The 20,941-nt window shown below is 52.4% G+C and overlaps 7 protein-coding genes across 7 annotated transcripts; 4 read left to right on the forward strand and 3 right to left on the reverse strand.

Moving 5' to 3' along the window:
- Positions 1-389: 389 nt before the first annotated feature.
- CTRU02_210423 (C6 zinc finger domain protein) lies at positions 390-2,544 on the reverse strand (the record flags this gene model as incomplete). Its single annotated transcript, XM_036732209.1, has 2 exons — positions 390-2,199; positions 2,288-2,544. 2 exons carry the CDS (start codon positions 2,542-2,544, stop codon positions 390-392), a joined length of 2,067 nt encoding a protein of 688 aa, XP_036576135.1.
- Positions 2,545-4,069: 1,525 nt separating this feature from the next.
- Positions 4,070-5,959, forward strand: CTRU02_210424 (uncharacterized protein; the record flags this gene model as incomplete). Its single annotated transcript, XM_070205448.1, has 4 exons — positions 4,070-4,589; positions 4,638-4,760; positions 4,816-5,074; positions 5,146-5,959. The coding sequence occupies 4 exons, from the start codon at positions 4,070-4,072 to the stop codon at positions 5,957-5,959; spliced, it is 1,716 nt and encodes a 571-aa protein (XP_070060691.1).
- Positions 5,960-6,398: 439 nt separating this feature from the next.
- On the reverse strand, positions 6,399-13,892 carry CTRU02_210425 (FAT domain-containing protein; the record flags this gene model as incomplete). Its single annotated transcript, XM_036732207.1, has 4 exons — positions 6,399-6,854; positions 6,905-13,611; positions 13,681-13,748; positions 13,828-13,892. 4 exons carry the CDS (start codon positions 13,890-13,892, stop codon positions 6,399-6,401), a joined length of 7,296 nt encoding a protein of 2,431 aa, XP_036576133.1.
- Positions 13,893-14,817: 925 nt separating this feature from the next.
- CTRU02_210426 (uncharacterized protein) lies at positions 14,818-15,663 on the forward strand (the record flags this gene model as incomplete). The annotated part of the gene is made up of 1 exon (XM_036732206.1): positions 14,818-15,663. One exon carries the CDS (start codon positions 14,818-14,820, stop codon positions 15,661-15,663), a length of 846 nt encoding a protein of 281 aa, XP_036576132.1.
- Positions 15,664-15,895: 232 nt separating this feature from the next.
- CTRU02_210427 (glucosidase 2 subunit beta) lies at positions 15,896-17,809 on the reverse strand (the record flags this gene model as incomplete). Its single annotated transcript, XM_036732205.1, has 3 exons — positions 15,896-16,545; positions 16,598-17,542; positions 17,713-17,809. 3 exons carry the CDS (start codon positions 17,807-17,809, stop codon positions 15,896-15,898), a joined length of 1,692 nt encoding a protein of 563 aa, XP_036576131.1.
- A 534-nt stretch (positions 17,810-18,343) lies between these two features.
- On the forward strand, positions 18,344-19,468 carry CTRU02_210428 (uncharacterized protein; the record flags this gene model as incomplete). Its single annotated transcript, XM_036732204.1, has 1 exon — positions 18,344-19,468. One exon carries the CDS (start codon positions 18,344-18,346, stop codon positions 19,466-19,468), a length of 1,125 nt encoding a protein of 374 aa, XP_036576130.1.
- A 526-nt stretch (positions 19,469-19,994) lies between these two features.
- CTRU02_210429 (uncharacterized protein) lies at positions 19,995-20,917 on the forward strand (the record flags this gene model as incomplete). The annotated part of the gene is made up of 3 exons (XM_036732203.2): positions 19,995-20,087; positions 20,149-20,361; positions 20,411-20,917. The coding sequence occupies 3 exons, from the start codon at positions 19,995-19,997 to the stop codon at positions 20,915-20,917; spliced, it is 813 nt and encodes a 270-aa protein (XP_036576129.2).
- Positions 20,918-20,941: the final 24 nt, after the last annotated feature.

Consider the following 20,941-nt stretch of genomic DNA (forward strand, 5'->3'; position numbering starts at 1 on the left):
AAACTACCCACACGCGTAATATGTGACAATTAAGAGAAACAAGTGCACAGTCTGCTTTGATACAAGAGCATTAGCCGGTTATCAATGGTGAAACAAAGACTTATCTCCATGTGAAGAAAGAAGTCTCATGTCATTTATTACCATTAAATACTCTCAAAGATTCAGACTGTGAAGCTCCGGTTCCGGGTCGGCGGTTCAGCCAACCTAGAAGGAGGTACATAGGAGGAAAAGCATAACTTGGCACTGACAGAATTATCAGATAAAAGTTTTAGTGTAGGTTCTCTATTTGCAGGTGAGACTCGCCGATCGCTTTGCCCCAACACCCAACTTTAACGAAGAACAAGTTGTAACATCACCGAAAAAAAAAAAAAGTCAGCGTTTCCTTTGCATCACCGCACTTTTACAAACTCTTTTGTAATCTTCCAATGCTGTGCACCTGCCTCCTCAGGGTCCATAAAAATGGTTATCCAGCTGCCACGTAACGACTCGTGGTCTATCAGTGTGTTCTTCACCCTCGCATACTCGGGTAGATCAAACGGTGGCTCGAGGCGACTTGAGGCCCAGCTGTTTTCACTACCCGATGATACTGTCGATGTTCCGGTAGATACAGACCCGGGCGTATCCTGCCTGCTCTGTGCAAAGTCCTTCGCTAACTCATGCGCCATGTTTGACTGGTGATTCATGGCTTTTGGAATTTGTGGGTATTGCATGTACGGCACGCTAACTTCACTTGCCAGTTCAGATGTAGGATAGAGGTTGACGGAATCTTCGAGGCTGTTCTGAAATGTCGTATCCCAATTCGTCGTTTCAAGGTCTGTTGCTTCGCGATGTACCGAGTTCTCCTCGATGGCCATGATCCGTTTGCCAACCTCTGCCGACATGTGCGCGTCCCATAAGTTCTCTCTCCGGTTTGCGATAGCGTCTTGGCTCAGAAGCTCCGCTGCTGTACGCCTCAGCATCGGATGCCTGCACCTAACGATGGTGTAATAAAGCGGTGGGATGATCTCTGTATCGAAGATGAACCTCGGTACTGGCATAGACGCAATTAAGGAATTTTCGGCAGACTTCCTGCAATACTGAAGAATTTCAGCTGAAAGACTGATGATGGCGGTGAAAGAGGATATATGGTCGTCATATGCCGTCTCAAAGGGCGACAGCGCGGTGCTGACATAGATCTTTGCAGTGTGGTAGTAGACCAAGCATATCTTCCCAGATCGTTTCGTATCGTGCAATGCCGCAACAATAGTGAAGGCGACATGCCACCGATTGAGCTTCGCGAGATATTCCTCCTGTTGCCGTTGAAGCGACTGCAGTATCGGATCATCTCTCGGTCGCGAGTACACCGCCACCTTGGCCTTTTTGCTTAACCGTAGCCCTTCATCGATGAGCTCGTACAGCGCGACCTCGGCCTCTTCAACTGACACAAAGTATAGGTTTGTCGCGGAGCTGGAGCGCAGATTGGAGGGTATCTCGGCAGGATTACTTCCAAATAGGAAAGAAGCCAAGCTCAGTCGGCTGTAGATGGGTACAAAGTGCTTCTTGATGACGTCCACATCACCGCTCTGCATTCCGGAGCCGATTTGGGAAAGAATGAGCCGGCCCTGATTTATATGGATTTGCGAGGCATCTTCGTCGCCTAGCATGAACTCAATGCAGATGAATAGCAGACAGGCCAACAGGGGCACTGTAATGGCTGTCGAATCGGTTGGCTTCCACTCCTGCAAAGATTTCAGCGCCTTTCCGTACTGCTCCGCAGCAAATGTGTTGGAAGGCACCCCGCCCCATCTCTCGGTTGCCGGAACCTCATTCGACTCGGTGTTGACGGGCTTGGCTAGCGAGAGCGACTCGTGAAGGCTACTGATGGCCAACACGGCATGGCGGATGGCGGGCTCAGCATGACAAAAGTGAGGAACCAGCTTCTTCCACAGCGTCGAGCTGCTGCTGTCATCGCTGAAGATGGAGGGGGCTGAGAAGCTACGGTAAAAATCAAAGGCGTGCTGCTCACGAACTCCACCAACCCAGTCGGCGAAAGGCGACAAGGGAGGACTTAAACGGATGACTTCCGAGCTGGAAATAGCCCTGCCGCTGCCGTTTCTGTTGGACGACTGCCGAGGGGAAAGGTACCCGTCGCATTTCCTACCGGTTTTGGTGCAGCGGACACAGACAGGCCTGGCCTCGTCACACTTTACCTTGCGAATTCTGCCGCAGCGTCAGTTGTCAGAAGCAAGTCAAGATACAAATGCATGCAGATTTGCACAAAGTGGGCTTAGGAGAGGTCGGACTCAACTTGCAAGTGATGCATCCAGTCCGAACCTTTTTGGACCCTTTCCGACCTGAAGATGGAGCTGGAGGGTGCAAAGACCCCTTTGGGGCATCACTGGGGACCGTCATTTGTTGGTCCATCATTGTGGGAACTGTCTGAGGTTGGGTAGATGTAGATCTGGGAGCTGCTGAAGCGGAATGCGCGTTGTTGGACGCTAGTCGACGTAGGTGGCTCTGCATAGAGTCGGCGCTCGTGAAAGGATGACTCTGGTGGTGAGCCATTGAGAAGTCCGAGGTGGCAGTCCGAGGCGAGCAATCAAGCCAGGGGTCTCTAATATTTCGCGCTAGAGGCTGACCCAGGGGGCGCGGTACATCCACGAGGGGTTAAGCCTGTGATGTTGCTTGTCGCCGTTAGTTAATATAACAAGACGGTGTGTCCTTGAGAAAGAGGCTTTGAGCTTTGAGATTCTGAGATGAGCAGGATTCCCAGCTGGAAATTGCTTCCCCCTCAATGAAGGAAGTGGGAATTGACCACTTAAACAGCTTCGCCCCCCCGGGTAGCCAAGAAGGAACTGTGCCTCAACTGTACAACTCTCGTAAGCTACATATGGAGTAGATCAGTGTCGCAGCTATACCGATCCATAATTCAGTATAGAATGGTTTATCATGTCATTGAATGGTTGAACGAGAGGGGAGAAAATCTCTCTGCCTAGTGTTGACCCCATCGACATGGTTGGAGTGGTCGGGGGTGTTTACTCTCAGCCCTGCCGTGTGCCGTGGATGATGTAGCAGACGTATAACCAGCCAATCATGAAGCGAACCAGTGCGCAGATATGCTGCTTATTCTAAGGGAAGTCATCCATTGGCATATTCCTTATGCAAAGAAATGTAACCCAAATAACCAAAAAAAGGAGGGTTTTAAATGGGTGTCTTTGCCTGTTCTAAAATTGTTAGCATTCCGTCACTTCTATTGGCTATCTCTATGCTCGCACTTACTGCGAGCGAACCAATCAGTCCTCTTTGATGGGTCATCCCCGCAGCTTACGTGTGGGGCGCAATGAATGAGGTCCAAGCTCCAGATCTTGTCCCAAATCTAAGTACACTCACTAAGGTAGGTAACAGACACTGCCAGGTTCCAAGCTATCAAAAACCTCAACCCATTTAGCAATAGATCAATTACGCTACCCCAAGGATTATTTTTACTTGGATGTTTGATGGCGCCTCCACATAAGATGATCCTTCACTGCCACATCCAACCATAGCCAGGACGTCATGTCCTTTCAGCTTGGTTCCAGCTGCCCAGAGGGATCCGTTATGAAGGAGGCTGTACAGGATACAGCTGCTGCTAGAATTAACCTTAATTCGCCAACACATCGGACTAAAACCGATGCTGATGGAATTTTCCAGGCTGCTCCTAAAGACATGGACTGAGAGTGGATCACGCCTTGTGCAGTTTGCAAACTCGATGCGATTGGTGATGTCGGTCTTGAAGAGCCGCAACGACCTGATTCACGTAACCGTCTAGTGGCTTAGCTTGTAGGTCACTGTCAAAGTCCACCTTCACGGTTATGGATGCCTACAATCGACAAGTTCAATCGAAAGAATGGAGATGGTTCATCGCCATCAACTATCCTTCCGAGAATGATATTTATACGCCAACGTCCGCCTGGAATGTGAATAAGAATAGCTATCTTGGTCACTCACAGTCCTTCCTTCTCAGGATATCTTGAACTATCTCTTCTTTCCAAAATTTTAAGATTCATCTCATCACTCAAGTAGCCACTTTCTTCTTGATTTGCCATTCAGCATGCTTTCCAAAGCGTCACTCGTGGCCATCACGGCTCTCCTGGCTGGAACCCAAGCAGCCAACCCGTGCCCTCCCCAAGGCCAAACCCTTCCCTCCACGAACTCCCCTAGCTCATCGACAATTGTAAAAGAGACCCTTTTGAAGGTCAAGGAGTCTCTAGTAAACTTCACATCCGCAGATGCCCTCAACAGTACTGGTATCGCCATCGGTATCAAGTCCATTCACGAAGACGCTCCTCTTTTCGAGTTCTATCACACCCCGGCCATCGCCGAGGCCAGCAGCACAAAGGAAGTCACAATTGATACCGTTTTCCGTGGCGGCAGCATTACCAAGCTCTTCACCGTGCTCGCCGCCCTTCAAAACTGTAATATCAAGGGCAGCGATCCCGTCACCAAGTACCTACCTCGGCTGAAGAAAGAGGACCTCAAGACCGAGGATGGTGCCACATTTAACCTCATACCCTGGGACCAGATTACCGTCGAAGACCTAGCATCTCACGTTTCTGGCATTGGAGGCGATAGTAAGTTCCCATTTTCTCATACCAAAGCAGCAGAGCTGACAAGACCAGTTGCGACCGATTTGGCCATCTTCGAGAAATTCCCCTGGAAAGCCATGGGCCTTCCCTCAGTCGCCAACGATACACGTCCCAAGTGCTCTGGTCTGCAGGGAACGAAAGCCTGCACGACTGACGGTGCGTAGTCTACCATGTATACACGAAGTTTCATGCCCTGACAATATCTGCTTAGACCTTCTTGACGCCGTCAACAAGAAGCCCCTTGTGTTCCGCCCGCATACCATGCCCGTCTACTCCAACATCGGTATCTCCCTGCTCGGTCTCATCGTCGAGGCCGCCACCAACAAAACCTACAATAACGTCATCACGGAGACTATCCTCAAGCCTCTAGGTCTAAGCAACACCTCCATTACCGGACCTGACTCGGACGCCTGGGGTTTTATCCCCAAGAGCGAGCCCACTTGGGGTGGCGATCTAGGAGTTTTCGCTTCGTAAGTCTTCACTCCATCCCGCACAAAGCAAAAAACTGGATGCGTGAGGTAGCACTAACACACACATCCAGCGCCGGCGGCATCTACACAAACACGCGCGACATGCTCACCTTCGGCACGGCAGTCCTCTCCAACAAACTCTCCATCGACTCCAAGTCATGGCTCAAGCCGCGCGGTTTCACCAACGCGGCAGGCTACTCCATCGGCGCCCCCTGGGAAATCCTCTCCTCCACTACGCTCCTCCCCTACGGCGTACCCATCCACGTCTACACCAAAACCGGCGACCTGGGCCTCTACTCCAACGTCGTCGTCCTCATCCCGGACTACGACGTGACCATCTCCGTCCTCACCGGCGGCCCGGCTTCTAAGCAGTTCTCCTTCCCTACGAGGCTCATCTCCCCCGTCATCTCCGCCTTGATCCCCGCCCTCGAACAGGCGAACAAGGAAGCCGCCGAGGCCGCGTTCGCCGGAACCTACGCCGATCCCGAGACGAACTCGACAGTCACACTGTCCGTCGACGACGGCCCCGGCCTGTCTCTCACCGACTGGAAGGTCCGCGGCATCGACGTCCTCCCCAACATCCCCAACTACAGCGCCTCAGCCGACATGAAAGCCCACAACGTCTCCGCAAGAATTTACCCGACAAACATCAAGTATGGCGGCAGCTGGTCGTGGCGCGCTGTTTACAAGAACCATGACAACGAGGAGATTGTCAACGACGTGTTCTTTCCTCAAGCCGGATGCCAGACCTGGGGCCTTATCGACCGCAGTACTTACAACTACCTTGCCTTTGATGACTTCGTTATTTCTATTGGAGAGGATGGTGCTTCCAAGAGCATATCGCCAAGGCCATTTGGCGTGACTCTGAACAAAGTCAAGGCCTAACAAGCCTTTGACAATGGGAACGACTCGGTAAAGAGTCTGGCCCAAAGTTGCATATGTACATAGACTTTCACTTTTCTTAGATCACCATGCATTACTGCGAACCGTTTGAATAATTACAGAGCTCAATTTTCTGTCTACCATGACGCCTCGCCATGCCCTGAAGTACACAGGTGAGACCTTGTGCGACCCAAGAACCACCAATGAACCACTTGTCTTCCCGACCTTGATCTGGTATACATTTTGACAAAAAAAGAGAAAGAAGCCTGACGTACATGCCAGGAAAGAGTACTCACACATGCAATGGAAGATGCCGCCAACGCCACCACGGTCTGCCATCTAAACGAAAAACCCCCTGAATCCTAATCAGCTCACGCTTACTTGCTGACTCCGTTCATCATCTCGTACCGCCACCACCTATACTCGTCCCGTTCTGCTTAGTTTACCAGAAGCTGCACCATCCAATGTAATGCTGACACAGGTTCTCCAACTTTGTGGCCTCCGTGATGAGCTTGTTAACCTGGTTGATAACATCAAGTTCTTCATTCGGTTTGAAGTCCTTGCCTGTCAATTTCTGAGAGACGCGATCCAACACCTCGACGGCCCTCGCGTTCTGGATCTCGGCAGGGTCTTGGCCGGTGTTACCGTTAACAACACTGCCTTCATGCGCCATCGAAGAGTTGGTCCGCGAACGGGATCGCGCAACCGGCCCGCTTGGCATGCCAGGATCGGCAGCGAGGAGCTCTGAGGGCGCCACATCTGCGTCAAGGACCGATGGGCGGCGAGCGCGCGCGCCTTGCGGGCCCGTAATGGATTGCTCTCTCTCAGATCGGAAATTCGGCCCGGCCGGGCTGGCAGCATTCGTAAGGCGCCAGGTCAGGAGAGGATCATGAATAAACTGTATAACTGTTTAGCCAAGCACTTTGAATTATTCAACATTGTACATACCGCTTCCAAGACAGCCATGAGACTGTCCTTGTTGTCTCGCAATACTCTCATAACATGCTCACAGGTAATACGGAAGCTGCCCTCAATGTTGCTCACTTCCATGGCGTAAGTGAGCATACGAGTGAGTCGGAACGGCACTCGTTCAGGGTATTTCTCGCGCTTCATTGCAACTTCGAAACAGTCACCAAAATCGATGTGGATGATTTTGCCAGTCACACGATCAAGCATAAGGTTGGATGGGTGGCGATCGCCGAGACCGAGGATGTAGCCGACCATTGACATGACACCCAGGGAACGCGTGTAGTTGGTGCGTCGCTCCAACCAGGCCTCTGAACTCTTGCTCTTGAGCCACAGAACACGATACAAGTCTTGACCGGTGGTGTTATCAAGCGCATAGCCAAAGACCTCGACCTTCTGCATGAGAGTGAGGTTATCATAATCGGGCGCCATTTGAAGCATGATGCGATGCTCTATATTAAGGAGAATCTTTCTGCTTTCGCGGTATTCCCGGATCAGGACGTGAAGAGTGTCACTGTTGGGCACCCATCCCAGCAGACCAGAGTTCTGCGAAAGCGGGATCGCAGGATACCGCTGAATGTTGAGATGGCGCTTGTAACACTCCGAATCGTTCGCCAACAAGGTGTTGCACAGACCGAACAACTGCATAACTCGTTCGTCCTGGCGGATATCCTCATGGCCCTTGAGCAAGAAGGCGTATGACACGCCGTCACTGCCACTAATGTTGAGTTTTCGGGGCCGTTGCTTACTGTTAATAACCGTAAAGGTACCGTCAAACTCCATGATACGGACGATGGGTTGGCCACTGCGGTAGGTTCCAGGCACCGCCAGGTCGAGATCCTTGGCGGCAAGCAACTTCGGCGAACAGTAAGGCAACTCGAGCGTAGTAAGCTGTGGTAGCTGTCGCGAGATGCGCCGGAACACCTGATAGTAAAGATCCCAAGCTTGGTTGAGGTCGTTGACGTCTCGACTGGCCTCGTATTGTCTGCACCACTCACGGGCTTCGGTGAGGTCTCTACCGAAGGCCTGAGTGAAGGAAATCTCGCGCAGAGTTTCAGGTCCACGCTCGAGCTGATCGTGAAGTGGCTCAAGAGTGGCAAACATGCCCTCGATGTTATGGTCGCCGAAGTAGAGTCGAGATGCTTCCTCGAGTCCTTCATGCCATTGCTCGTGCCAAAGAACCGCAACCCTGATAAGTTCGTGGCTAACAATGTCGGCTTGAGAAACAAGATTGGCGCTGTGTTGACGCATACTATCCATAATCTGAGCAGCGGATCGCGAACGACGAGTGTTTTGCGATGACTTCATGGCTACCGTCAACGGGTAGACAAGAGCCTGCGGGTGGGCTCGACCAACGTCAGCTAGGAGACTATGGATCGATTGCTGTACGCGGCGCATCGGCTGGTTGATGCGCGCAATGAGTTGAGGAATAACCTCCAGCCATGTGTCGACGCTGACGTTGGTGAATCCCTCAGTAACAGCCGCGTTGACATCGGCACTGGCACCATGGGTGAACCAAAGAGTAAGAAGACGGAGAGTGTCCTGGAGGGAGCTGCCGGCAGACAACGCAATAGACTTGAAGAAGCCGCGGACAGCTGGAACAACGTGCTCAATGACCATGTGATCAGTCCATTCGCCCCTAGCAGATAGTGCCTGAACAATCTCGAAATTGGCCAAAGCCCAGGCGTGCCATGCCTTGTACCACCGCGGGTTGTACTTGGTAGCCTGCGAGTACGAGGTGAGAATGTCCTGAACATGCTCGTATTGCCAGTTTTCTTTGTTCAAGGCAATGAGCCACTCGCCCTGGCGTAGGTAGCACTTGGCCAGGAGAACCGTCTGATCGTGCAGGGCCTTCTGTGTCTGCGGGTTCATCAAGCTGGGGTCGATCTGGTGCGGGAAGCCGTAATCACTCGTCAAGTCCATGCCGTTAGGAGCCTGCGCTGTGAGATGAGCCTTGGTTGCCTCGTACCGGTGTGCCGAGTCATTAGTAAACTTGCGCAGACAGTAGAGAGTCCTCTCAGAAATGCCAGAAGTGCGGAACGCGGGTTGCTGGCCAACCTCCCACTCGTACTTGAGCATGGCATAGATGATTTGGGAGGGAATATTCCTGGCCAGGCCGGCGTTGGGCTGCTGTGGCCGCTCATTCCAGTAGGGAATCAAAGTTTCCAAAGGAGCCTCCACGCCGATAAGCTGCTTCAAGGACTTCTCAGCAAGTCCCATACGACCAGACTTGCGGCAGAGATTAGCAAATTTAATCCACATGTGCATGTTCTCTGTCGGCGTGATGACCAAGGCACGGAGGCGCAGCATTCTTTGCCACACCTCGACGTTACGTTGGCATCCCTTGAGTCTCGTCTCCCAAGTGCGGCGCATGGTGGCCTTCTTCTTATCGTCGGTTTGCTTGTAGACAATGAGCTCCTCGAGTTCCGCCAGCATCTGAACTCTAACCACGACCTGGTACGCGCGATTGTACGACTCGCTAACGAGGGCACTCAATTCAGTGTCTAAGCCTTCCCGAGCTTGCTGCACGCAGTTCAAGGCTTCTCTAAACTGGTTCCGGTGCAGGGCGAGGATAGCGCCGAAGAACGATCGATCAGTTGAGTAGCGCTTCATAGACTGTAAGTAGCTGTCCATTGAATCCCACTTGCCCAAGCCCCATGCTGCAGCAGTTGCGAGCGGAGCAATAAGACGCTGCACGTCGGGTGAAGAGTTGGCCCAGGTGTTGCTCGCGAGGCCAGCCAGCGCCTCCCACTCGCCGAGAGCGTGCAGACAACGCATCTTGCCCATGATGATATCGACGGGCACAGGCTTGTCTTCCGGGACCTCCTTCTCTCTTTTTGTGTAGAAGGCAAGAGCTTCTTCCCATCTCTCCAGCTTCTCGAACCATGTCTCTCTAAGTTGAATTCCCTCTCGGTAAAGCTGTGCTTTGCGGAGAATACCAATGGCTGCATCGGACTGCTGGAGTTGGTTGTTGATCACGATAAGAGCTTCAACGGCCCCGCTGCTTTGGTCCTGCAAAAATTCCAGTTCCTTGTAATGAAGTGCCTTCGCATATGCATGGCACCGGGCCGCTTCGCGACCGAGAACTCTGATGTCAATAGGCAGAGCCTTATCGTCGTGTTCCATAAACTCGGCGAGGTTGAGCAGAAGACCAAGCAGGTCAGGAGGCACGTTCTCGGATTTGATGGCGCTCTCAATGTTCTGGATCAGCTCATCTTGGAATTGCTCGTAGAGCTCGCTCCAGCAAGAGACAAATGCCGAGTTAAACAGCTCACGCGCGAGCGGCAAGTACGAGCTGGCTAGGGCAGCGCACGCACGAAGCGCGTGGTTCGGCGACTCGGTGAGCAGCGTGGTGGAAAACCTACGAAGCCATTCCTGCCAATCCTCCTTGGTTGACTTGCCCTTCGTATCCCATGCTTGCTTGAGGTGGATGGCGTTCATCTCCAGCTTCTTTGCGCCAAGATCAGCAAAAGCTGCCTGGTCGTCGATCCGATCGATGAAACGGTCGCCGGCTCCAAGGTCCTGCGGAAGTACCTCGCCCTTCTGCAGCTTGTTTACAAGCAGGTCGTAGTTCTGATGCTGGATCTGATGTTGCGTCAGAACCTTGTTGACAGTACCCATGAAGTGGAGATAATCTTTTCCGAGCTGCTGTATCAAGGCACATAGCGTGTCGAGAGCGGCAATCCTCAAGTTAATATCACCACTGGCCAGAATACGAGTGAGGGGATGGATGATTTTGGCCGCGTAATCGTTGAGATTCACCTGGTAAGTGATCTTGCCAATAGTCTCGATCGCCTGCTTGCGGAGTGGAGAGGGTTGCCCTTGCTTCTCGAACGTCCTGACGATAACAGGGATGATCAAGTGCATGTATTCCTCGGCGCTAGATCCGAAAACCAGGAATGCGTGCAGAACTTTCTCGGATGGCAGGCGCCTTGTTGTTGTATCCTTTTCGAGCACACCTAGCATGAGAGGCAGCAGGCCTGCCAAGTAGATCTTGAACTCGCCCTCCAAGGATCGCGAGATGGCCTCCACAAGACTCATAATCGTTGACTGGAGCGTGCTGGTGGTGTGCCAGAACTCTTGGCAAATCTCGACAATTTCGGGGAGAAAGTTGCGAATATGCTGCCGCACAATGGACACCAAGGTGGCAAGCTGGCTAAAGTACGAATCGAGGCGCGTCTTGTCTGCAGCGCGGATAACGCCAAGGAAGGCAGGAATGATACGGTCGAGGAAGGAAACACACTCCAGGCCGAGAGTACGGAAGATGTTCATGATTGCCTCAATAACAGATGCGTGGTGGCTCGAGAGGGAGTTGTCTTTGAGGATCTGCAAGAGCGCGTTGATGACAACGGTAGGAAAGTACTCTTTGCTGGATGGCGTCAAACCGGTCATCATGAGTGAGATATCTGTCATCTGTGTGCTCTCGACACGGCGCTGCGCATCTGGTCGACGTTGCTCAACCTGCTGATACTTGTAAGGGTCCAAAGCACCCAGGATGCCCATCAGCTTGATGGTCTCCTGTCGTAAGGGGCCGCGCTGGCCTTCCGTACGGATAATGCTTTGGAGGAGTTCCAGCAGCTGAGGGTACTCCAGATATGGTTCTATCACGTATCCAGAGTTACTCGCCAGCTGACCGAGAGCATGAAGTGCCGCCTCCCGTTTGTTGTTTGAGCTTTGATCTTGCAAAGCCTCAATGATGAGAGGCATCAGACGGTCTTTGTAGGGCAGGACCTCCTCGCCGCCGACTGAAGCAAGTTCTCCAATGGCTCTCAAAATGGTCGCGGCCACAGAAGCGCTCGGGTCATTCGCCTTCGGTAACAGAACGGACATCATCGGGTCCACATATGGCTTGACCAGACCCTGTGCATTTTGGACTAACAGGCTGAGGAGCTTCGCACTCTCTTCCTTGTTCCTTGCCACGTCTGAGAATTCAAGCTCGGTCAGGAGCTGGATGAGAGTTTTCCGGAGGGAGGGAATGACGTATGCCGGGTTATATCTAGCAAGACGGCCAATAATCGAAATTGCAACCTCCCGAATGGCAAAGATCTCGTCATTGAGAGCAAAGAACAAAGTGCGAATGTTCTCTGCCTTGGCTAAATGCCTATCGAAGCGTTCATCGAGGGCGGCAAGAACAGTCCGTCTAATATTCGGTTCAGGATCCGACACGCCCACAGTCAACAGTCTTTCGATAACATCACCGACAACCTGGAGTGCGTGGTAACTGGTCTGGTTGACGATGGGGTCGCGCACATAAAGCTGGCAACATGTGAGGGCTGCGGCCTCTCTTGTCTCAGGGTCTTCATCCTCGACATACTTCACAGCGACATCTCGCACAAACTCGTTGAGGACATGTCCGGTAAAGTCGAAGCTGCCAAGGGTATTGAGGGCAAGTTTGACTTCGGCCTTGCGGTGCTCGTATGCCATGGGGTCTTTGGAGTCCTTGGGAACAGCGGGGACAGCTGTGAGAGTGTTGGGGTGAGGGGCTCCCAGAGGCTTAAAAGGCTCACCACACAAAACCATGCTGAGCATATCAAGCAACCGATTCTGGATGGTGTCCTTGGCAGGTGGGATGTAGAAGGCCATATCGACGAGGGCCTGTGTCAATTTGGGAGTGAGGTCGCATTCAAAAATAGGGTCAAGCAGCGCCTCCATATACTTGCTCAGTGTCTGGCCGACAGCAACAGCGAGACGGCTTATGCACTCGAATACTGCGTCGACTGAGCCGCGTTTGCGAGCTGCAAGGCTGAGACCTTCTCTGACGTGTGTCATGACCCCATCGAGGTAGGGAGCGATAGCACTCTTAACCGAGTTGGCGATGTTACCAATAGCCAAGAATGCGTCGTTTCTCTCCTTGTCCTTCTTCAGCATGCCAGACAAATAGACCATGAACTTATGGAGGTAGCTCCGGTCAAACTCAGCGGGTGAGTAGCTTGCAAGATCGGGAATGAGGAGGACGACAGTCTTGCGAATGGTGACGTCGCGATGGTCCTTGTAGCGAAGGACGATTTCGCAGGCTTCCGGATAGTGCTCCTGCATGAACATGCCGCCTTGCTCCAGGAGCTCTTTGAGCATGAGAAGCGAAGCATGGATGTACTCGACTGTGCCATGCTGTAGGCCGCGCATGAGTTCGGCGTAGGCCTTCTCCATCCACGTCTGCTTCAACTCCTGGTCGCGTTCCCTAATGATGCGAAAGCAGGCAGCAACAGTTTCGGCGGATGTGGCGCGAATGAGCTGACGGTTGTCTCTCAAGCTGTTCCAGATGAGGTCCAACACCAGGCCGACATAATTGTACATCAACGTAGGCGCCTGCCTTGCCAGTTCGCGAAGAACAAGTGCGGCACTGTACCGACGCTCCTCTACTCGTTCGCTCTGCAGCCATTCGAGGGCCATTTGGGTCTCGGATTCGACCAGTTCGCTTATCATAGAACCGCCTGGCCGACACATTTTCCCCAAAGCAATGGCTGCAGCCTGCATGGGGTTGATGTCCTTGCCGCGGAGAATAGTTTTCAGGTTTTGGTTGAAGCGGGCAAACATCTTGGTTGACTGCTCCGATACTTCGACGTCGACGAGAGCGTCGAGGGCGTAGACGCCGCCCAGTCGTTCGGATGAATCATTTCCGTGTGATATCAACTGTGTGATTTTGTTGTTGACTTGGCTGTATATCGTGTTGAACTGGTCGAGAGGAAGGTCTGCAGAAGGCAAGAGGTCAGCTATACGGTCGCGAAAGAGGGGGAAGATTGAAGTTCATTGTAGCTTACCCCGATGGCAGACGAGCACCAAATCTCTAAGCTGGAGAGCCGCCCGCTTTCGAGTCTCATCTGAGGTCCTGAGAGGTGGATATGTCAGTGGCTGGATAAAGAGTAGAGTCTGGCCTCCCACGGAAGATGCACTAGGAGGGGACGAACCGTGATCTCAGGTCCCTGACGAGATTGTCAAGTCTCTCAAGAGCGATCTGCTGTTGGGTCGCCATGGCTCAGTGGCTGGCGCACCCGAGCGTTCGTGAATCAGAATGGGAAAAACATCGACTGTCGGTCGGGAAGAGGTGTGTATCGTTTGAAGGGAATGGTAGATACTAGAGCACGAGTGATTGTTGGAGTTCGAGAGTGTCAGGCTCGGCGTTGTGGTGAAGGTGAAAGAGGAGTAACAGTCGGCGCAGCTACAGAAATTCACTGCGTGTCGCGGAGGAGGGGTATTAAATGAACAAAGTGTTACTGGAATAAGCAGCAGAAGAGGTGATTGCAAGGCCCAGGATGGGAGACGAGGCTGAAAGATGTTTGAACCAGACCAGAAACAGGTCAGTCTCCAGTGACGGAAAGTGCGACACTTGGGACCTGCTGGAATGGAAGACCAACCGTGGGAGCAACCGTAAGTGGGAGAATGTACCCATGTACACTGTCTTTTATTAAGAACACACTGTCTCAACAGCCGTCACTATGATAGAAAGCACTTCAGTTCCGCACTGTACACATGGTCAGCCCCACTGTGGCATCCCATTCCTAAACCGAGGAGCTTCTGCGGCTGTGGAGGAGGCAAGCGCCTCTTACCCTCACCTGCGCCTGCTGACCTCAAGTGCGGTTGGCTACCCCTGCAGCTCTAAATCCTAATTGACCTTCCACCCGTTGGTCTGATAAGATAAGGCACTGAACGTGGCAACGCGACGAGACTGTATCCGGCCGCATACCTCTCCGCCACCTTGCACATTGAAACTAAATCCTAACTTAAACCACTTTGCTGCTTCCTTCTACCCAGTCCACTTTTTTCTTTTAGGATTCGATCATCCTTTGGGGTCATTCCTATTCTACCCAAGGCATTCTCAAACTTTCGGTTTCTGTCTCATCATCAGTACACGAGTTTTCCCTTTAGCCGACTGCCGACTGCCCACTACCACCACCATCATGGGTAACGACGGAGGCTCTATCCCCAAACGCCGCGAACTCGTCAAGGAAGCCGCCCGCGCCCTGACTGTTAGCGAGCTGAAGGCAAATGCTTTGGAATCCCTGGGTCATGCCTGGACACACGACGCCCTCACGAACGAACCGCTTGACAAGGAGAATGTCGTTTCGGACTGGCGCGGTCGCCTGTACAACTACGAAACCATCCTCAAGTCACTTTTGCCCTCCGATGACACCACTGCTTCGCCACCGACAACCCCTGAATCCCCAGAGCTCACATTCAGCTCGACGGGTATCAAGTCGCTGCGCGACATCGTCAAGCTCAAGTTCCACCAGTACACTCCGCCGTCGAAGAAGGCCATCTGGGCCTGTCCCATTTCTCTGAAGGAGCTTGGCCCTGGAGTCAAGGCTGTATACCTCGTACCGTGTGGCCACGTCTTTGCCGAAGTGGCTATTAAAGAGATTCAAGAATCATCATGTCCTGAATGCAGCGAACCATTTACGAGCGAAAATGTTGTGCCAATTTTGCCATCTGAGGAGGGCGACATGAAGAAGTTGGTACAGAGGATGGACGATCTTATCGCATCTGGTCTTACGCACAGTTTGAAGAAGGACAAGAAGGCTGGTGGCAAGAAGAAGCGCAAGGCGGAGGGGGATTCCAAGGAGGACAGAAACGGCGATGCTCCGGAGAAAAGAAGGGCAACGGACGATGCAAAGGCTACAAAAAAGGAGGCATCCGCTGGCAGAATAAGCGGTATCAACAACCCAATGGCTGCATCATTGACGGCCAAGGTCATGGCTGAGCAAGAAGAACTCAGCAAACGGAGGAAAATCGCATCAAAAGCGTAGCTTTGTGCAACCCACAGTCCAAGATTGTATAAAATTTCTAAATTGATACCCCAGGCACTTTGTTCTTCATCTACAACCAGGCATCGTCGCACACGCCAAAAAGAAAAAGAAAAAACTTGGTTTGACCATCCCTAATGCAACCCTTTACTAGGTCTAAGGCAGACGACCAGACGCCAAGCTAAGCAGACCCGATGCTATTCTTTTTGTACACTCAAAAGCGAGCGTCTTGTTCTTACAACTCGTCCTTGGACTTGGGCTCAGGAGGCTCAAGCAGTTCATCACAGGCGGCAGGCGTGCCGACCTCCATCTTGTATACACACTTCTCTGACTCAGAAACCTTCCACAGCTCCTCTTTCTCGCTGCAAGCCAACCAAACGTCTGTACGTCGCTGAGGACCGTTCCAGCAGCCTTGGCCATTCTCGTAGCGCAGGACCATGCGAAGACCCTTGCCAAGACTCTTGCCGTCGGTGCGCTCTTCCTCATCTGCCATCTCCTTGTCGATGCGAACAAAGTTGCCCATGTTGGTGCTGCCATGTCCCTTCTTGGATTTCTGGTTGGTCTTGTCCATCCAGCAAAGCTCATACTCGTACTCGCCGGCCTCGGTGCTCACACATTTGTGACTGAGGACACGGAAGATGTCGTCAACGCCATAGTCCTTTTCAAGGTCCTTCTCCTCGTTCTCGAGTTGGCGGCGCTTCTCGTTCAGGTCGTTGTTCGCAGCGTTGAATGCGTCGCGGGCAGCTGTAATCAGACGAGACTCGACACCGGGCTTAACATTATCGGCCATAAGGCCGTTCTCAATGAGCCAGACGCGAACGGCGTTGAGCTTGCCGTGGATAAAATCGCGAACGGGCTCAGGCAGGTAGGCCTCGAAGTTGTAGACTGGGCATTTAGTTAGTTGCCATTCAATGCTTGTGTCAGAAACTCAACTTACGGATGTCAGTGTCAGTGGCCTCGTCTTCCTCGAACTCCTTCCAGTTAATGCCAGTGCTCTCATTGTCCTCGACAAGAACGTCCTTGATATCCGCCTCAAGGTCTTCTGATTTGGTCTCGGTTGCAGAGTTGGCAGCATAGTCCTCCCATCCCTTAACGGCTCGCTTGACACCTTCGTCGTTGAAGTTGGGGTTGTACTCCTCCTTAAATCGGCTGAGAATACCTTCAAGCTCGGTGACTTTGTTGCGGAGTTGATCACGCTGGGCGACGACATCTTCAAGAGTCTCACGTAACTCTGCAACCCGGTTCTTGGCTAGGTTGAGCAGGTTGCCGAGCTTTCCTCCAGACCCCTCGCCTCTAACAACCTTGCCCCGTTCAGAACGCTCGGTCTCATGGAGCTTCTGTTCAAGCTCATCCTTCTTGGCCTCCAGGCCCTTGACCTCCTCCTTCAGGCTTGTGACCTTGGCTTGGACACGGCGTCGAAGCTCTCTAGACTCCTTGGTCAAGGTCTTGCGTTTTTTGACGGCCCTGTCAATAGCACCCTTGCGCTCAGCCTCGACGCGGCGGTATTCCTTGCCGATTTCGTTGCACTTGTTCTCGCACTTGACGCCGCCGACCTTGCTGTACTCCTCAGATCCGTCGCAGCAGATTTCGTAGTCGCAGTGGCCATCGTTGACGTACATAAAAGGGACATATGCGCCGATATGTCCAACATTGGCGCACCAGAAGCCGGGCAAGGCAGTGGTAGTGTTGGTTGTGCCTGTCGGGGAGCCAACGAATGGCTGGGGGGGAGAGAGGGGGTCGAGGTGGGCACAAGCAGAAGTGCCAGGCTCATCGGAACCGTCTGGGCAGTCGCATGTATTGTCATTGACTTGATTGATGTTCAGCTTAGTCTCGGGTTGGGTGATACAAGAGAAGGACTCCTTGGACTCGAAGAACTTGGCAACTAGGAGGAAACATATTAGCAAAGATTCGGTGTGTGTTGTTAGAGATCGAAAGCAACAACGGCAAGGAACCAGCTCAAGTACAAGAAACCAACGTGGATTCTTTGACCTTGCATTTAAGCTTAAAGGCAATCTCAGTTCCAAGCGGCGTTGCTGTTTTGATTGAACTCACACTCGGGGCCAACTCCTCTAGGCAAGCTAGTTGCAGCGACCGGGGCAGCAGCCGACACGAAGGTGCTCAAAAGCACCATGCCATAGCTTTGACGCATCTTTAAGATAGGCAGGACCTCGCAGTCGTCATTCACGCGTGAGGTCGAATTTGTTGGAACAGGTAGAAAGTGTTGTGGTGAAGCTGGCCAGATCCAGTCCAGGTGGCAGTCTGGAGGTCGAGGTACGAGGGAGGTACGCTGCTGCCGTGGAACTTCCAGCTCACCCAAAACGCTTTAGGTGGGTTCAATGGCTCCAGAGGCTTGACAGGGGAGTCGGAGCTACTGGTGGCTGTAGCTGTTGCTGTTCCAGGAACGGTCACGTGAAATATGGGTCACAAGGTCGGGTGCTCCACCAGCGTCATTGGGCAGCCAAGAAGCAAGTTGGGGAAAGGGCACTGAGCGCTGTCAGACGGGAGGAAGGACGGAAGGCATGGCGAGGAAACTGTAAGGTACGTACCTTACCCCTCCAAATCGCGGGGCAAAATGTTTTTTATTCCTCCATTGTGATTTTTGCCATACTCGCAAAAGCTGACGACTTGAGTCACCGTTCTCGTCCGGGTATCCTTTTCTCCACGGGACGATCGTGAATTCATAATGGCTTCCTCTAACGCCAATACGCCTGCTGCTCTAAACTCACTTTCAGACACGGCCATCGCTCTCTTGCAACAGCTCGAGACCGTTCTCACCACTATCAACGCTGGCAAAGATGCTGCACAGCAGCCTAGTGCTTCCTCGACCACACCAGTTGATGCTCTTTCTCTTGCGCATGATTCTGCTTCTCTAATCAAGGCGCATTCGACCAAGATCTCCGTGTTGATTATCAACGAACCCTTTACACCTTCGGCTATCATCAAGGTCCTACGCGAACTTGTCTCTGGTCCTATCCCAGGCATCGCAACGGCCGCCCAGTCATGTGACGCCGAGCGATACACTGCGACCTTCCGCAAGGATCTGTCATGGAAGTGTTATATAGTCTTGAAAGAACTTCGAGGACTCATCGAGAAGATCCCCAGAGACGGCAAGATTCTTTCAGTAGCCCAGAAGAACGGCTCCACTACGGCAACAGGCAAGGGAAGCATGGCTGCTACGGGAGTTATCTGGTCTGCCTGTGATGAAGTTATGCAATTTTCCAAGGGAGGGATTGGCAGCTGCTTTGTCAAAAAGGTTGAGGAATTTAGGGCGACGTTGAAAGATGTGATGGAGGAGCTCAAGGAATGGGGTGATGAGGAACCTGAAGACGACGAGGAAAGCGATGCTGACGACTTGGACCACGACTCCGCATTGGGCTCCATGATGCCCTCGACGCAGGAGATGATCGACGATATGATGGGTAACCAACAGACGATTCCTCGCGACGACCCCGACAAGATCCGTGACCGTCTCGAATCATGCCTGAAGCGACTGAGGTTGACTACCCTTCTCTACCAGGCTATTGTCAAGCGACGCTTCAAGACTCTGCCCTCTTTGCCTGCCGATAAATCAGATATTCCTCAGCGTCTGGATGAGTCTATGCGCATCCTCAGAAAACTGCCACACATGTTCGATGAGCTAGCGGGTGCTTTCTACGAGCTCTCACCGGAGGAGATTGATCGCGTTATGAGTCTCTGCTTTAACGAGATCGTCGCTCTTTCCGAGTTACTCAAAACACCATGGAGCGGTGAGAAGGATGAGTTTTCCGAGTGGGTTGTCAAGTTCCAAGCCGAGATCAACAAAGGCTGAACGCTATGGTCACGCTTTGTCTTTCTAAACAAGGAAAGCGAGGCAAGGATGTCTCAACACATTTCTTCTAATCTCGAGGACAGACAAGACAGGAATTGCGATTGTCAGGAACAGAGAGAAGCAAACCAGGCCGACCTAGATCCAAGCGGGAGCTAGAGCAGCCTAGCTTACCCATCCGCCACAGCCACGCGGCTATGACTTGCATATTGTTTCGCAGGCGCCGGCTATCGAATAAGCTCAAAACCATTTGACCTAGGCTATGATCTCAACTGAGGCCACCATAGGTCATTTGACGCTACTTGTGTTGGCCATGGCGATTTTAGAGCAACTGAGACACGGTGTGGGAGGGGGCATCACCTGTTGGGTGGGGGAACTCGCGGTCACGGGCAACCAAATGTCATCTGCTATTAAATGCACACCACACGACTTGGATGACCATTCACTGCCTACAGAAAGATGTCATTTGTATATAAATTGTCCTTGGCCAGCATGGCTGAAAGACGTAGATTATTAGAATCAGTCAACGATGGCTGAGAGACAGGTCGAAGAAATCGAAAAGGGCGAAACAGATGAACGTCTCCGTGGAGTCCCAACTGGAGGCACCAAACTCAAACTTGCAGTATGATTGAACCTTGCCGCAGCGCTCTCCGATTGATGCACTTATTCACGCTCTAATCTAGATCGTTGCCGTGACGGTGAGCGGGAAGATTGCCCATGTCGCCACTGACATCCTTACACTGCCGTACAACCGGTTCTATCAACAGAATACGCTTCGCCCCATTCTGTCCATTGCCAAGAGTGTTGAAAACCGTGAAAGCGATGCAGAAATCTCAGCCGAGCTCAAGAGGTGGCGGGATCGCAAGCTGAGCGAGTTTCAACTCGTCCAAGTCGCCGTACGATACATGGCGCTCCAGAATCAATATTACAACTAACATTTCTTAGAGCACCCTCATTTCTGCCGCTGTCATAGGCACCTTCTCCTGGCCGGCACCCGATTCCCTGCACTGGCTCACTCCCGCCTTCTGGTATGCCAGCATCTCCCTCTCGCTCTTCTCCATCCTCCTCGCCTCCTCGGAGCAGTTCATTTTCCAAACGATACACCGCTCGCCAAAACCGCGCAACGTCGATAAGGAGCTCGCCATGATTCTCTACATTCGCCGCAGCAGAAACGTCGAGCCTGTGCACTCGCCACTGGAGGAGGTGCCGCCGATCCCCCAGATCCGCGAGATTAAGTTGCGTGAGAAGGGGGGTTGGTTTCCCAAGGAGATGCCGCTCGTCGAAATCCGCTGGAACATGATTTTTACGTGGCAGGCGCCTATGATGTTGATGGCCTACTCAGCGCTTTGCTTCCTTGGAGGCTTAACGGTATATGTTTGTACGCCTCTTTATGACGGCCAAGGTTGGGGAGGTGCTGGCAAGGTGAGTCTTCCCGTCAACCTATTTAAATGATGCTGTATACCTGGCTATTCGAGC

Source organism: Colletotrichum truncatum (assembly GCF_014235925.2).
Source record: "Colletotrichum truncatum strain CMES1059 chromosome Unknown Contig_0007, whole genome shotgun sequence".
Taxonomy (NCBI): Eukaryota; Fungi; Ascomycota; class Sordariomycetes; order Glomerellales; family Glomerellaceae; genus Colletotrichum; species Colletotrichum truncatum.